At 44.3% G+C, this 17,893-nt stretch overlaps 1 protein-coding gene across 1 annotated transcript in view; it reads left to right on the plus strand.

Annotated features, from left to right (window-relative positions):
• Positions 1-17,893, plus strand: part of LOC138296694 (adhesion G protein-coupled receptor F5-like) — a 1,174,222-nt gene that overhangs the window by 1,113,909 nt on the left and 42,420 nt on the right. The window contains exons 18-19 of the mRNA XM_069236066.1: positions 7,186-7,227; positions 7,340-7,399. Coding sequence (XP_069092167.1) covers positions 7,186-7,227; positions 7,340-7,399 — 102 coding nt within the window. The remainder of the gene's footprint in view (positions 1-7,185; positions 7,228-7,339; positions 7,400-17,893) is intronic.

Consider the following 17,893-nt stretch of genomic DNA (forward strand, 5'->3'; position numbering starts at 1 on the left):
TTAATAACACTGTGAGAGCAATCACGTGTTTCACTTTGCACTTTGTCGGTCACTTAGAAACAGTTTCGCTTACAACATCCAATACGATAACTTCATACAAAAGTGAAATTATCCATGTAATTGGAAAAAGTGCAAACATCCATGTAACTGGGGGAATGTCATGCAAAGTGCTTGACTACTGCCCTGCGAGATCACGCTGCAAAATAAAGAGAAAAAGTAGTTCAGAAACCAGATGGAAAACATCGAGCCTCGTATGTTTTCAGTAATTGGTCAGTGCGTTCGAGGAGGAATAAACACCAGAAAAGGCATGACGTAAGCATGCTTTTCACTAATGAAAGCAAGCAGATTTTAAAAGGCAAGAGCAGGAACCAATGAAAGTGACTGACGTGACATGGGTGTGGTTAGAAGCCCAAAGAGAGATTACAACAGGGGATGGAGCAATTTATGCTCGCCCTTTAAAAGCATCCTACAATTGGCTGCTTGAACTGCTCATGCAAGGAATCTAGAGATTTGCCAGATTCCAGTTTTTCGTCCTCCCAACATTTATTTAAAAAAGACTTTCCCTGTTGTTGACCAGGTCCACTTGCTTAAAAAATACATAGAAATGCATTAGTCACCAAGTGCTAACTTCTACTTTCGATTTCAGAAATGGTTCAGATAAACAAAATATCAAATATTTGCATTTTACAGCCTAATTTCCCAAATCCCGTAAAAGAGACGAAACAGTCATAGGCTTAATTGCCAGTGAGGTGTTTAGGGTAACAGTTTGAAATAATGTGAATTCACATATCTTAAACACTATAGCGACTTATTTAGAAACTTTTCTTTGTAGTCTGTATAATAGTACTACACTAGTATTACTAGATCTACCTTTAGTATGGGTCAGAAATGAGGATGTGACAGTGACCCTCTAACAAAGAGCAACCACTCCTCTGCCATTTTCTGAGTATTTTGTGACTGCACTTAGCCTAAACTACAGCCAGATGTCTTTGTTCCCTATTTTAGGTCATTAAAGCTGGTATCATATTTTGATTATTAACTAAAACTAGTTTTGAGCAGTGTCCCCTATAGTGGGGATTCTAGATGCTAAAGCACAGGAAATGATTTAGTTGTAAGAATGTTTTATTACTAGTGATAATTCCTCTTAATGCTAGTTGTATTTATAACAATTTCTTTTTTGTTTTGGGGTGCATGTGTCTCTTTTACAATGCTGCAAAATATTCACTACTACTTCACTACAATTTTCATCCACATTTTGATTTCAACACAAATGTAATTTTTTGACAAACTGGGGGCGCAGTGTGCCAGCCCATATTTACAAGGCCACAAAATTTACAAGGCTTGTAAATATGAGATCATTTCACCCATAACACTGTGTGACAGGGGGGGCGTGGCTTTATGCCGCAAGATGGCGGGCAGACTTTAAGCAGGCTCCCGCCGCCTGACTCCCGATCCGGAGATCCCGGCCAGCGACTGCAGCAAGATTTGTCGTGCATGGGGCTGCGGAGCGGCCCGGGAGCGGGGGGCACATATAGAGCCTAAAAAAAATGGAGAGATCCTCTGATAGAGCATTGCCTGGGCCAGAATGAACTGGCTGGCTGCCGCACGACAGAAAAAGCAGCCTGGGCCTATAAGCGCGAGAAAGCCCAGAGCGAGGTGAGGAGTGGCGACAGCGGGGGGCAGTGACTGAGACAGAAGAACCCCGCCCTCCTCATCTCCGATATTAATGACAGATCCCCCCCCTGCTGATCCATTTCTCTGAGGGGATGTCAGGGGCCTCCATTGCAGGGGAGGGGATCCGAGTGACACGGCCTACCTGGCAGGCCAGAGGAGCGACCAGAGATTGAATTGATAGAAAAGGGGATGTAGCAATTTGTATTGTATTACGTTTTGTGAGTCAGGTGGCGCGTGAGCAACAAACTCAGACCAAATGCACTGTCCAACCTAGCCAGCCCCTCACCCTACTCCTGGGTGCCCGTTGCTCACACAATAGGGCAAAACGGAGACCCCTTTGTCCGGGAATATGCATTCATGGTTTGGGTGGTCCCCTATGTTCAGGGCCACCCTGGAATGGGAGTTGAGGGTGTTAGTTTTAGCTTTAATCATGTTCCCGGAAGATGAAAGATAGACGCAGGCATAGACATGGGCCCACACCAGCAGCGAGCAATGGTTAACTCCCGCATTATCATATTTCCAACTTTGACCAAATGGCAGATATTAAAATAATGGCTTGGAATGTCCGGGGCTTAGGCACTGCTCGTAAAAGACATGTGGTACAACTATATATTCAGAGACGCAGGGCGCAGATAACGCTGCCACAAGAGACACACATAGCTGGGGGAGAGGAGGTGAAACTGCGGCAGAGATGGCGAGGGCAATGCTACTGCACCACATATTCAGGGTTTGTGTGGGAGGCTTTGGTGTGGATCCGGGTGGATCCGGGTGGGAGTTTCATTCTGACACAGACATAGACCCAGACGGTCTGTATGTCTTAGGAGTGGGATCATTGGATGGTAAACCGGTTTTACTGGGAAGTGTTTATGCTCCTAATGTCCACCAGGTCACTTTTTTGCACACGTGTCAGCTATATTAGTAAGATGGGCACACCTTCCATGGCTGGTGGGTGGGGATTTTAACAGTGTATTAAACAAAGACTGTGATCACTCACATCCCCCGCTACCGGCTTCGCCGGTGATACCGGTGGCCGCGCAGTTCTCCCAGTGGTTGCAGCAGTGGACACTGCATGATTGCTGGTGAACACTACACCCTGATGTAAGAGAATTTTACCACCCCAGCCCTACATGCTCGGTTAGACTATATATTGTGTCACTCCTCCCTACAGGTATTGGTTGTGGCAGCAGTGTACCTTGGAAAAACCTTCTCTGATCATAATCCATTAGTGGTCCCTGCTGCTGGGGGCAGCCGCTGCCGCTGGTCCCTACGTGGCGACTGCAGCCAGGGGCCCTAGAAGACCGAGGGTTTCAGGAAAGCATGCAAGATGCTCTAAAACAATACCTCAAAGACAACTGGAACACCACATCCTCCCGCACTGTGGAATGGGAGGCACTCAAGGCAGTAATGCGTGGACACTGCATTCGCACAGCAGTGGGAGTACTTGCAATGATACACAGGGAGTTGAGGTCACTAGAGACTAGGCTCCAGGAACTAGAGTTGCAATCACAGAACTCCCCAGAAGGCAGAGACCTACTGCTCGCAGCCCTGGAAACTCATGTCCACCTTATAGACCAACTCCACTGTCTTGACTTCAGGGCGTACCAGGCGCTGATTCATGCAGAAGGAGACAAATCAGGGCACTTACTGGCATGGCTGCTGTGCAGCTCAGCCCCCACACTGCAGACCACTGCAATTAGAATGTCTCCCACACGCTTACTTACCAACCAACTGGACATACACAACACATTCACTGCCTACTACCATGACCTATATAGTCCCTACTACTGAACAGAGTCCAGGAAAATACAGAATTTTCTGCAGGACGTGACCTTACCAAAGCTATGACCCACTGACACAGAAGCTCTAATGCGCCTTTAACAACTCAGGATATCTGTGAAGCTGCACAGACGTCTGCCACTGGGAAGACACCAGGGATGGACGTTACCCCATTGAACTCTATAAAGCCTATTTACCACTACTAGTGCCTAAATTATTAGAGGGGTATCAGTTGGCGCTGCAGGAGGGTAGACTACCCCAGACATTAAAGAAATCCTTAATTATATCTCTACACAAGCCGGGAAAGGACCCACAGGACATGGCCTCCTATCATCCCCTGTCAATGCTTGGGTCTGACTATAAAATAGTGAGTAAACTTATAGCCTCTAGGTTATTACCCCAGCTGCCCGGCGGATACACACAGAACAGAATGGATTTATCCCAGGCAGATCTACAACTCTCAACATACGTCGATAATACCGAATCATGCAACAGGCCCGAAACGCTGGCCATACACAGCATGCTTAGTGCTGGATTTGGCAAAAGCATTCAATATACTGGACTGGAACTACCTGTTCACCAGCCCTTGGTATAACTGGCCATCTGTATAACCTTATACAACTTTTATATGCGCACCTTATGGCCCATGTAAAAGTAGGGCAGTGCGCCTCGCCCCCATCCCACTGATGAGGGGGACGTGCCAATGGGGCCCCCTATCTCCATTGGTAATTGCCCCGGCCATGGATCCTCTTGCTGAATGGGGGATTCTGCTGTGCTGCACCATGTATGTGGTTTCTTGTCTGCGGATGACATACTAATCTACATTTGGGATATACAACAAGGTGTAGCTGCCACAACCAAGATATTAACTGACTTCAGGGCAGTGTCAGGCCTCGGAGTCAACTGGTCAGAGTCTTGCCTCTTTCCTTTATGTTCAGGCTGTCCAATACAGCATCTCTGGGCAGAATCACAAGAAATACGCTGGGAGGCTACCACCGTTCGCTACTTAGGCATAAACATACACCACGCCATGCAGTATCTGTTGGATGGAAACCTCACACGTGCTATTACAGCCATACGCTCACAGATGTCCTTCTGAAGTACTCTGCCGCTTACCGTTCAAGGCAGAATTTAAAATGGTTGTATCACTGCGCCTGTTGTACTTTTTTCACAATTCCCCTATAGACATACCCAGGAAGGTCTTCCGCATGTTATATGCTGTGCTGGGGGCCGTCCTGTGGAACAAAGGCAGACGCCGAGTGGCGCTTCATAAGTTGCAACTCCCGGTCGAGAAAAGGGGGCTGGGAGCCCCAGATTTTGAGCACTATTATCTAGCAGCACAGCTGCAGTGGCCAGCATATTGGTTGGCAGGGAGACTACTGGACAAGCTAGGTCATCATGCTAGTGAAGATGAGCAGCGCCTGGCCCTAGAAACTTTCCTTCTATCTGCTGCACCACCTTCACATGGCGCGTTATTATCAGTAGCATATAGAAGTTACAAACCTAGCATTAAAATAATGCCTGTGTTACAGACGTATTCCCCAGAAATTAAACTTGCGGCATTCAGGCCCTTCCGGTCAATGATAGGCCTGGCAGGCATGCAGAGGTGGGAAGTGGGAGGCGGCAGGGAGCATTATTTTATGATAAAGTACTTAAGCCCTTTGATCACCTGCATAGCGAAGAGGGAATAACGCGGGGACACTTCATAGCATATACGCTAGACTAACTGGCCTACTGACTAGACAATGTCACATACTTGACCTGGAACCAGCTCCTCACCCATTGGTGCATGCGGTCCACGTGGTGGACAGTGGGAATAACTTAGTCACTTGGCTTAACTGGGCATTAGCACACACGGCCACAGACCCCCTGCAGCTGCTGCGCAGGAGATGTGAACAAGATGTAGGGAGAGAGCTCCAAGATAAAGAATAGGATAGAGTCCTGATCTACCACAAAAAAGTTTCCAGAAACGCTAAATTCCAATACATACAGTACAACATATTGCAGAGGGCTTATCTAACACCAGCAGCACTAAGTAGTATGTTTGGGACTCCGTCAGAATGTCCTCGGTGCCATGAGCCTTGTGCCAATATGCTCCACATGTTTTGGTCTTGTCCAGAATCGTCCCGCTTCTGGAAACAAAAACTGGGGGTTATCAAAGAGCTAACCCAACGTTCGGACCTGTACAAAGCAGAAGGCGTCCTGTTGGGCCTTTTTCACAGCTCAAAGCGAGCATCTGTAACAAATCACTTCATCGACCTGGCCCTCATAATAGGCAGAAGAGGTATTGCCATGGGTTGGAAATCACCCACACTTCCAACACTTTCCCACTGGGGCGCTGCTCTGATCAAATGTAGTAAAGCGGAGGAAACAGCACTTAGATGGGAAGAGTCTAGAGAATTACACAGGGTTCCGATAGCAAATGGCTGGGGTAGGTATTTGCAGGAGCTGCAAGAATACTGCAAACGTCTAGTGCCTTAGGGAAGGTACCTTTGTGATAGAGAAAGATAGTACTGAGCCTCTATTGATAAAGATAACACCCCCCCTTACTTTCTGGCATCCCCCCACCATCACCACCCCCTGCATGTCGCCCCTCCAAGGTGGCACCTGAGGATATAAGTAGCTCCATCATTACGGACCAAAAATGTAATGAACTAGTGCCCGATACACATCACAAAGGTGCAACTATACTACCATACCACTCTAGTAACATACAGATCTATGTTGGAGTATCCGCACCATACCTCCTATGCAATGTAATACGCCTGTTTATAACACTGATATCACTCATAGCTATGTATCTTCCTGTTTGTTTGTCTTCAATATGTTAAAAGCTGTCTGTAAGTTCAAGGTTAGAACCAGAAAGTCCTGTCTCCATATAGCAACATGTATGTACATCTCCCTATGCATTGCTATATTCAGTATCTGCTTTATACAGTATCACTACGAATGCTTTGCGTGCCTGGTTTGAAAAATGATAAAATGGTTCAAAACTAACACTGCGTGAAAGGGGTGTTCCATGGGTGTTGCTTGGGGTGTTCCCACGCAACACCCATAGGACCAAGAGTAATCTGATACATTCCAAGATTAAACAAGTCTGGGATGTGGTAAGAATGACACAACAGGGAGAAATATCTTTATTTCTCCCCATATTTACCTCTTCTATGTGTGCTGCATTGTGCAGCACACATAGAAACGGGGAAAAGGTATCCCTTCCTGGACAAAAAAATCATACCCACAAAGCAGACATACTTACACCACAGTGCCATAGTGCAGGGTTCCTGCATTGGCGCTAGGCAGCAATTTGTGTGCAAGTGTAGGGGGAGAGGACAGAAATGCGCTGAAACTTGTAGATACTGCACATATTTGCCCTTTCCCAGTGGTGTAGGGAGGTACAGCAAGGCAAATTGGGCCTTGGAAATGAGGCCCAATGTATTTTGACGTAACTCGCACACTGGCTTGTTGTTCTAATCCAGTGGTTCCCAACCTGTGGTCTGGGACTCCTGGGGGTCCGCGAAGCCTCCTCAGGGGGTCCACGACTGCTTAGAAAATTAAATATTATTGACAGATAAGGTCCCCAGCTTTCAGTAATGCTTGAGTGGGTGGGCCCAGATTCCAATAATGATTCAGTGGGGGTCCCTCGGTTTCAGTAACGAGAAAGTGGGGTTCCACAGAAGTCAAAATGTTGGGAACCACTGTTCTAAACTATAATGCTTTCTTTATTCTATATTTTAGGGATTCTTCATTCTGGTGTTCGGCTCACTTATGGATGCAAAGGTGAGTATTTATGTTAATTTAGGTTCAATTATCTTTGAATAGTCACTGCATTGCAGTTTGTATTCAATCTGTGCTCAATCTGACTAAATGTGCTTCTCTTTTTAATAAACAGACGCGGGAAGCACTATTACGCCAGTTCTCTCTAACGAGATGGGCTTCACAACTCACCAAGGTATGTTTAAAATAGTGTTGTAGTATTGCAACCGGTTGCACCATGTGTGGGGTAGTGGAAAGGGTTGCAGACAGCATACAAACTGGCAAAGCGACGCTACACAGGAGTGGAAATGGGACAGTGTCACAAGAAATGCCTGAAACGATCAGTGTCGGCAAATTGAAGCAAACAGTTTGTGCCTTTTGTAGCAGTGTTTATTTCGGCTGCAGATGACAGTGATAGTCTCTCTACAATATATTTCTCGTCGGGCCTGAGCATCATGGTACTGGAAGTAAATAGGATCACAGATATCTTCTACACTCATTTAACCAGGGAAACGCTGCAAACTAAAGAAAGCACACCTTTTAATATAACTGTGGGCTCCAGAAATTCGAATTATTTTGTCAGAATGAGCTTTACAACTTGTTTAATCCTTTTTCTGGCTGAGGTAATTCGGTGCAATGCAACTTGTGTTATGCCACTGGTATTCACAACAGTGTAGTGAGTACTGGTCCAATTATTTCACTGATTCTGGAAAAGCGAAGACCAAATGTATTGTAACATAGGTTTGAACCTTTTACCTGGTCCTGCTACTGATACTATCAATTAGTGGCGTATGAAGATGTGAATCTTTTCCCGCATTAAGTTGCCAAAGCTGTTGTTTGGAAACTAAAAATGAAATCCGATAACAAAACCACAGAAATTCAGTTGTGGATAACAAAACAGCGGCATAGCCTTATGTTGGAGAATATTTCCCTGCAAATAGTTGTAGCCAAAAAAAAGGACCCAGGCGAAGTACAAAGAATTTTACAAGTTATGCACTCTGCCACATGTAAGCATCGAATATACCATAAACATCTAATTATATGGTGGGAGAAGTTACTTAATGTGTTGTATAGCTCAATATCCGGGCTGCTGCTTTGCAGACTATTTTAAGTGGCCAAACACATATAGGGCCAGGTTTACAAGAAAGTGGTCCATCAGCTTTGATGCACCACTTATCTTGAACCCCCCCATGCTCCCCTAACAACACCATCTGTGCGACCATGGCGCACGTTAGGATAATAGCGTAATAATTTATGACACTATTGTGGTACTTTGCAGGATTAGCACCATAAATTATGGTGCTAATCCTGCAAAGTAAAGGGATACCAATTGAAAACAATGGGAGCGTCATGTTAATGCCTGCGTTAGGCACGCGTTAAAAATGACGCTAAAAATGGTGCAGTGAAAACTTATAAATTTCACTGCGCCATTTTAATAGGCCGCCCTGTGCTGGAACGACCTCTCTGCATACATTATGCCTGACACAGGCATAGTGTGGTGCAAGGGGTTACAAAGAGGCACAATGCATGCATTGCACCACTTTGTAAATATGACATAGGAGAATGGCCCCCTTAACGCCACATTGGCGTAAAGAAAAATTACGCCAGTGTGGTACTACTCGGTGCTAGAGATATGTAAATCTGGTCCATAATTTTTTGATTAAGTTTTCATTTCATAGGATTTGCAAAAGCATTAACAACACATTTGTGAACAATGTTTATAGTGATTACAACGGCCTAACAAACAAACCCATCACCATGTTGTGGAGGATGTAGAATCAACACTTGTATGCCAGCACTTATGCAGGTGTGAGCATGGCTAAATGGCTCTTATTGTCCTTCATTGACTTATAATATGATCAATAACCAAATGTGCAGCTCTTTGCATTATTCACAAAGCATACTGGGGAAAATTTCCAGGCTTCTTTCAAGGTCTGGCACCTGCCAGGAGCTTACAGTCAGCTTCCTCTTATCTAATCCCACAAAGCTCTTTCAAGAGACCAAATCATGAAAATAAGTTACTAGTGGTTCAAGCCTTGATATTTAGGAACACTCGTAATAGACCTAGCTATTTTCAGTTGAGAAAACCTCTCAAAAGGTAATAGGATCGGCATTCAACCACTCATTTACAGCACTAAGGGCTACGACTGACAAATGCCAAACCTAGGTTTATTCATCACATTTGACTGGAGGCCAGCATGCTCATCTCATTTTTCTCTATCAATACATTTTTTCAACTCCTGTATGGAAAGGGTTAACAAAATATGTTACATTACATCTTAATTGATAAAAAATGACAACTGACTCCTCAGTAACTGTTTATACCTGTATCTGGAAGTGTAAATGTCAGGTACAAGAGTTAAATAAATTGCACTTCAGGTTGTAAGAGTAATCTTCAGTACAATTTGAGATCTGACACAGAAAGTAGGTCTTTGCTGCGGTGAGTTCGTGGCGGGCAACCTTCCTGTCACTATACCACGTCTGGGTGCATTACCTGCTCCTAATTACGATTCAGAGACGCGTTAGTGCAGTCCTCACTTACCACCCTATGACGCCGATAAGATCTTTAGACTCAGAAAGGAGTGTAGTAATCAGATTTGTCAAACACCAATCAGTAAACAATTTAGACCAATTTAAACCAATTTAGACAATTAAGACACAATGACCGGTTTTTGTCACGGAAACAAAACTCCAAAATGACTCACGTTTCAAATCTTTATTACAACCACAAAGCTAAAGTAATGTAACTGATGCTCAGAACTAAATTATAAACATACATGAAAAGCATAGGCTGACCAAAACGTCTAAAAAGGTTAAGCCTGCTAAACATCAACACTATTAAACACTCCAACAAGATCACACAAATTAAACAATACTATGATATGCACAACAGAAAAAGATTTCAAAGCAGTTGATGGTGACATTTGTAGACAATTTCAAACAATAGGAATTAGTTTCCAGGCTGGGTCATCTCTACTTCTATCACAAATTCGGACTGGATGTATAGGAAAGGGCTGGCACATTCAACAAAAAGCAAAAGACAAACAAAGACAAAAATAATTTGGAAATTCATCTAACTTGGGAATCTAGCTATAAAAATGCACTGGTATGAATTATCTTATCTGAAAGGGAAAACACAAGAAACCTTTCATTGCAGATCAATTATACCTGCCCCCATAGGACAGCAGACATGAAGATTCATCGATCCAGAGCGTCAAAAGCTTCACAGCATCAGTAGACAGCAGCATCCAGGGGCAATGCCGAACCCAAGCTGCACATGGGGCAAGAGAGCAGTTCAGAATAAGTTGGGCATATTAGTACTGAACAGAATATGCAATAGCGCAATTAGAATGGGTAAACATGAGAGGCAAAGGGAAATAGCTTCAAGGAAAGTTGGAAAGGACTGACTCTGAGGGTGTTAAAGAGCAGACTAACTAAAGTTTAAAAGTGTCTCCCTAACTAGAAATGCAATTCATTCTCAGATTGGTCGAAGGAGTGGGTCCACCTTATGCAAGATGATCTATGTCTTATAGAAATTATTGACGTCTATCAGATTTGCAACTGTTTTGTATTTTCGCAACAATGGTGCGAAGTCATCATGATGAATTTACTCGGTTCTGTTGAAAAGTAACTTTGATACATTTACGCCATTGGGATTTCTTTGTATGCTTTGTAAAATCCCTTGTGCACAAATTATGCAAACTGTCACAATCAGTAGAGGTCTGGGGACCATTCTCACAAAACCCTTTCCAAAATCATCAAACCAGGATCCTACTTTTGAAAATCTTTCACCCATTGTCTCCCAGGCATTTGTCTTTTTCAGGTCACTTAAGTCATTTTTCAAACTTGTCAGGTTAGAAATGTAGGGCCAGATGTATCAAAGGGTTTTGCTCATTCTATGTCTATGGGAAAATGCTTTAGTACATATGGCCCGTAGTTCATTATCTTTTTTCTAGGTGAGGTATGTAGGTGCAACAATGTTGTGCCTTCAAAACTCGACAGATTCCACCTTCCTTTGCTAAAAGGATTTGTAATGCAAGGCAATTTTGTAAAACTGTTGATCTTACAGAAACCATTTCCGTGTACATTAGGAGCATTGCACCTGCAAATTCTGTTGATATCTTATGGAAGAAGGTGGGAAATAGCCCAGAGCTAAATCTGTGTTTGGCCTAAAAAGCTACAAGGATCGCTCTCCCTTTTAAATGTGTTTAAGGCCATGATAGATACCCTGCACAAATAACCCAATGTAAAAATAATAGAATGTTGGACCATACTGCTCCCATTGTCTGAAGCTTTGGACAAGACCAGATAGACGAGTATATGGATTAGAGGAGACTCTGCATTAGCTCCTTATTATATAAAAAGAGTGATCTACAGATTGAACTAAAACGTCCATGTTGATGGTTAGTTTCATGAACTATGTCGGATGGCTCCCATTCTGTTTCTACTTGATATCAATTAATTGGAAGCTGCTTTGAAGAACTCTGAGGCTGATGTCCCTTTAGTTAACAAAAAATGTGTCCCAGCGCCTTTGTATGCAGATGAACCCGTGTTGCTTGCTAGGACCTCCAATAGTCTAAATGTTTTGATTACTTCCTTTGTGCTGTTCATGAAGCATTTAGAGCTAGAAACCAATTTATCAAAAGCCTTTATTATGGTTTGTGGCCCTAAAAATGCTAAAACTCACTGCATAAGCATTTGGGGGAGGTTTATTGACAAAGTGACTCAGTTCCCATACTTAGATATAATGTTTGATAGTGGGTGCACCTGGCCCGTCCCATATGTAAATAATAGAAAAACATGTTTTTTGCATGCAATTGGTACAATGTTCTCCCTCGCCTCTTCCATCAGCAATAAGCCCATTCTTCTTTCCGTGAAATCTATAGGAGGAAGTGTTTGCCAGTTTTAAACTTTTGGTGTGGGGTATCGGTTTACAGGGACATGAACAGTGTTCAATCTGAGGAAAATTAGGTGTGCCACCATCTCTTGAGTGTCTCTTTCATCATCTCATTTTGCTATTCATCAGGAGCTGGGTCTGGAGTATACTGAAGACCAGATTAACCCTGCCCCTTTGTTGTGGTGTTCTATTTGGCACACAGAGGAAGCAATTCTGAATATGGAAGCCTTCCTGTTTTGCATGTGATTATGGGAATAGGATACCTGGCTTAAATATATCCCGGAGACAACTCTGACTCTAGGGTGTTTGTCTGTTTATGAGAAACCCTTGGACATTTGCAAAATGGTTGGAGTGTGGATCAGGGGGTGTTTGTTTTCTTACAGAAGGGTAGAGAACTAACTAAGCCCTCAATGAAGGATTACTGCCTCATACAATACACCCTGGGGTGTCACCATACTTGAGAATGGTACTGGGTATTTGGGAGGGTACACTGCTATCCTGTTTTAGGCTAGGCTCAATTAGGTGGCTAGTTGGGTTAGCACAAGAGCAATTTGCCCCTGTGATGATATAGGTGATGCAAATTCCACCACATAGCAGTTGGTGGAGTTTTGCCAAAGAAACACAGTGGGTAAACTGCTGCAAACTCTGCCAGCAGAGTGGAATTTTTCACCTTCCCCTAGTTTAAAGTTTGTTGCTTTGCTAAAGGTAATGTAAAAATGCTATCCTTAGAGAAATGTTAGTGGTACATGCACTACAATATGTAATCAAGATTATAGTTATAAAATAAAGAGCTTAAAATGTCTAACCTAAGTTACTTAAAAAGAGAACATAAAGAACAATACATGATATTTGCACCCAAAATTATTGCAAAAGCAAAAAACATTGTATAGAAGTGAGTGGAAGTCACATTCAGTAAACGTGTATGGGCTTACCTCACCAGTAAATGCCTGTATACACCTCTCGATCATTTGACCCACATAACCAGAGCTTTAGAAGAAAGCCTATGTGAGCTGGAGAATCTCTTTGTGGAGGTGGAACAACGAGAATCCTTTCCGAGAGGATTAGACGAGGCCACCATTGTGGTGATCCCCAAATCTCAACCCCCATTGCTGCAGTGTGCGGACTATAGACCAATATCTCTGATTAACTGCGAGGTTAAAATCCTCGCCAACATTCTTGCCGCAACTGGTCCACTCCGACCAATGCGGATTTATGGCAACCCAGAGCACTCGTCATTGTATCTGTCGATTACTCATGGCTCTTGCTGACAGGCATTAGTTGCCCCTGGATCTGGCACTGCTATTTATCGACTTTGAGAAGGCTCTTGACTAGGTAGACTTAGGTTTTCTCTTCTTGGTGCTCCAGAAGGCAGGCATCTAACTGAGGTTCAGTCGTCTAGTCCGGGCGCTATATGCTGATCCCTCGGCCCGGGTGCAGGTCAATGGGACCATGTCATCAATTTCTGAAGTTAGACGAGATACGAGGTACGAGATAGGGTTGCCCACTATCCCCCCTTCTCTTCGGCCTGGTTATAGAACCTCTGGCTCAGATGTTCCGGACGGATCTAGAGTATTATGGCTGGAAATGAGGACATGCCGGGGAGGACAGAATAGCCCTATACGCGGACGACGTGCTGCTATACATGGGCGCACCGAGCATATCGTGCCCACGCAGTCTTCTACTCCTTAAAAGCTACGCAATGGCATCAGGCTTGAAAATTAACCCCACAAAGTCAGTGCTAATTCCCTTGACAAACACCTGTGACTGTTTTGACTGGCAAGACACGATACCCCTTCGTAGACTGAGTTTTAAATACCTCGCTGTCTGGGTGACTCTCTTACCGGAACTGACTTGAGCAAAGAACCTAAATTCGCTGCTGACATGGGTCACGGCAGACTTACAGAGATGGCAGACACTGCCGCTGAATGTAATGGGATGTGTTGCCCTGTATAAGATGATGGTCCTGCCCAGACTACTGTATGCTTTCCAGAATGTCCTTGTTCATGGTTCCGAGCCTTGGAGGCAGCCACAGCACTATTCCTCTGGAGGGAAGCCAGACACCGGGTGGCAGCGAGGTACTGTAAGAAAGGAATATACAAAGGGGGCATGGGGGCATCTGATCCCTATCTATACTATCTGGCGACACAGTTACTGGTGATTCATGATTGGTTTAATGGAGGTTGGTCAGATCCGGCATACCAGGTGGAATTGGGAATCCTGGGTTTCCCGCGCATCTTTGATATGTTGTATGGTACACCACTCCCCCACCGCATGTAGGCGATTACCAAGACAGTTTTTCTGGCCTGGCGAACGGCGCTAGGACACACCCAGTGGAATGCTGTGGTTACTCTGCAGACTCCGCTGTGGAGGGGGAGGTGGATGAGCGCTACTGCTGCACTGGAAGGATTTGCGGAGTGGGACTTATTGGGTATTTCCTTGGTGGGCGATGTGTGGAGGGGAGAGACACTAAAGACCTTCCAGGAACTACAGACAGACTTTCAACTATCTCTAACACAGTTCTTCAGACATCTCCAACTTAGACAGGCCATAGGAACACATCTCTCGAAAGAAAGCCCACTGCCGGAATTCAGTCCACTCGAAGCCAAGTTACTCATGGGGAATCTGGACGGGAAAGGGGTTTCACAGATGTACAAAATGTTAACAATACACCAGAGGGCCTGGACCTGACCAGAACGGGGTGGGAGACGTGGGTAGGCGCCCTAGATAACTTGGAATGGTCAGAGACATTGAGAGCCCCCAGGACCCTGGCTATATCGGCAAAACTTCGCACCGTACAGTTTTACTATTTACACAAAGCGTGCCTAACACCTGTTAGACTCAATCGAGCTGGACTGTGGCCAAGTAGTCGGTGTCCTCGTTGTGCCAGGGACCACGCAGATTTCTTCCACATGGTCTGGTCCTGTCCAGTTTTGCAGATTTACTGGGGGAGGGTGCTGAATGATTTAATCAAGATATTGGAAATCGAATTACAGCTTTCTGCTAGCTTAGTGTTACTTGGGGTAATTGAGGATGTAGTGAGATCGCGGGCAAACCGTGCTCTTATTGGCACGGCCCTGCTGGTGGCAAAACCAAATGTTGCCGTGGCTTGGACCTCGTCCTCTGGCCCATCCCTACAAAAATGGAGAACAGGAATGGACTGGTGTGCAAATCAGGAGAAGCGGGTGTATGAATCGAGAGGATGCCCCCAGAAATATGAAAAGATATGGGGTCCCTGGCTTGGGTCACTGTCATAGGCCGGACTGAACCAATCTCCTCATTACTGTGCCTTGTTGAAGCAACACATATACTCCCTGAAATGTCATATGTGCAAATGTCAATAATACATAACATTGAATTGCATTGTTCTGCCTGTACTAAATGTTTGAAAACATACATCTTTGAAAACAATAAAAATGTGTTTATAAAAAAAAAACATGGTAACATTGGCTTGTTCACAATTGGACTATTTAATTTACTTGTAATTCCGTAGTAAATTGCACTACTTGTACCCAGGTTCTGTAAATAAATTAACTGCTACTAATCAGCCTGGACCATAGGTTATTCCACCCACTTCAGTAGCTGTTTAAACATGTCTCAGGCTTTGCACTGCAAGGACTGTAAGTGCAGTTTTAACTCACCATGTCAACCTAGCATGTTCACCCATGTGCCAGGCCCAAACCTTCCTTTTTAATACATATCAAACACCCTTAAGGTAGGCCCTGGAGGGCTCCATAGGCAGGGTGCAGTGTATCTAAAAAGCTGGACATGTACATGTAAGTTTTGCATGTCCAAATAGTGAAAAACTCTTTAATTTGTCCAATAATGCCTCTTTTAGAAAGTTGGTATTTTCTTACTTTAACCATTCAGTGCCTCTGTCTGTCTCTGAATACACATCTGGGTGGTTGACAGCTGGGACCTTGTTTATTCAATCTAGACACACAATTACCAGGCTGATGGGTCTTCCTGGGCTGGATGGGAGGATCCAACATTTGCACCTGAATAGGCCTTTGCCTGTCAGCACACAAAGAGCTGCATAACTCCTGCAGTGTGTCTGAATCCACGAATAGAAGGGAAGGGACATTGTGCACTTCACAGGCCTCGATTTGAATTTTCCTCCACTTCAACGGCACAACTGGGTATAAATACTGGACCTCAAACCTCACAAAATCAGAATACTTCTGGACCTGAGGACATTCTGCTAGGAAGAAGGACCGCTGTGCGGCTTAAGGGACTGACACTCTGGTTGAACTCTACTGGACTTTGTTTGACTCCTACTTTGCCGTGCCTGCCCTGCTGCCTGCTGCCCTCCTTGTTTGGGAGTGAATGGACCTGCATCTCTACATTCCCAGAACCAAAGTGACTCCAAGTGCTTGCTGGCTTGCCTCTTATTCTGAAGTTTCCGGGACATCAACAACTTAATTCCACACTGTTGCAGCTTCTGGACTCTGCCACCTGTGAGTTCTACATTACTGAGGGGTGCCAATCTATTCCTGGGTCCTTGGAAGTAGGTTCTGCAGCAGTGTTCTACAGAAATCAATGGATTGCTGCGCCAATCGGAACCGATGCATCTCTGCCTCTGAGGATGTGGCCTTCACATCAGGGAATGCGTGTCTCAGTATTGCCACATCACCATCAGCCCCTGTGCGTCACCTTCGCATCGCCGGCTGCATTGCTCGATGAAGCTGGGGATCACCTTCATCATAAAGTGTTCAATGCCACACCACTGCCCAGGATCAATGACTGTGTGGCTTGATGATGACACATCCCCTGACTGCACAGAACAGAACTGACACATTGCCTTGGCAAAGCCTCCTCCCCTCGGTTCATCGACGTCAATGCAACCCTCCATACAAGTTACTCTTTCAGCCAGACAAGCCTGGTCCTGGTAGCCAACCTACACTCCAATGAGGTTGGCCTGAACTTTGGGTATACCCTGAGCTAGCACGACCAGAGAGCCCTGGTTGACTCGTTATACTTCTAAGCAATCCAGTGACATTTAATCTTTAAACATTCATTTCTCAATTTCTACTTATTGTATTTATGTTGTTTTGGTCTTGCTTTGTTCATTAAATTAAGATGTATTTTTCTAAGCTGGCGTGGATGTTCGCTGTTTTTACTGTTTTAAGTGTTGCACAAATACTTTATACATTGCCTCTTATGTTAAGCCTGACTGTTTTGTGCCAAGCTACAAGAGGGTCAGGTTAACAACAGGTTAATTTAGGGAGTATGTCTCACTTAACCTGACTAGGATTGTGGTCCCTACTTGGACTGGGTGCACACCTCTGCCAACTAGAGACCCAGTTTATAAAAGAGAGTTGAAGAGGAAGGAAGTGACAGTAGGAGAATTGTTCTCAAGCAATTCATTATCTAACAAGGAATTTTCACACTAGCATCAGTCTTAGAGGAATGTCCTGCATGGAATGTCCTGCGGGAACATCATGTTCAAAGTCTGCAATGGGCTAATGAATGTTGTTCATCAAATGACAGCAGTTCACTAGAGTCAACTTGAAACACTCAATGTTGGAGCATTTTATTGTGATGAACATTACCAATGTCCTTTTTATATTAGTGACTACATTCCAGTATAGATTGTAATGTTGGTCATCCTTGTGAATGCTACAGTCTTGCACTAATTTCATATCTCTATGAGGGTTATGAGATGATCTGGCCTGTAGACATCTGTCAGCATAATTCTTGATTTATTCCTTCATTATGGTACGCTACAATCAAGCTTGACAAAACGTCTTGTAGTTAGATTATTCTCGATAATGATTTTTTTTGGTTTGTATTTCT

Source organism: Pleurodeles waltl, chromosome 5 (genome assembly GCF_031143425.1).
Source record: "Pleurodeles waltl isolate 20211129_DDA chromosome 5, aPleWal1.hap1.20221129, whole genome shotgun sequence".
Lineage (NCBI taxonomy): Eukaryota > Metazoa > Chordata > Amphibia > Caudata > Salamandridae > Pleurodeles > Pleurodeles waltl.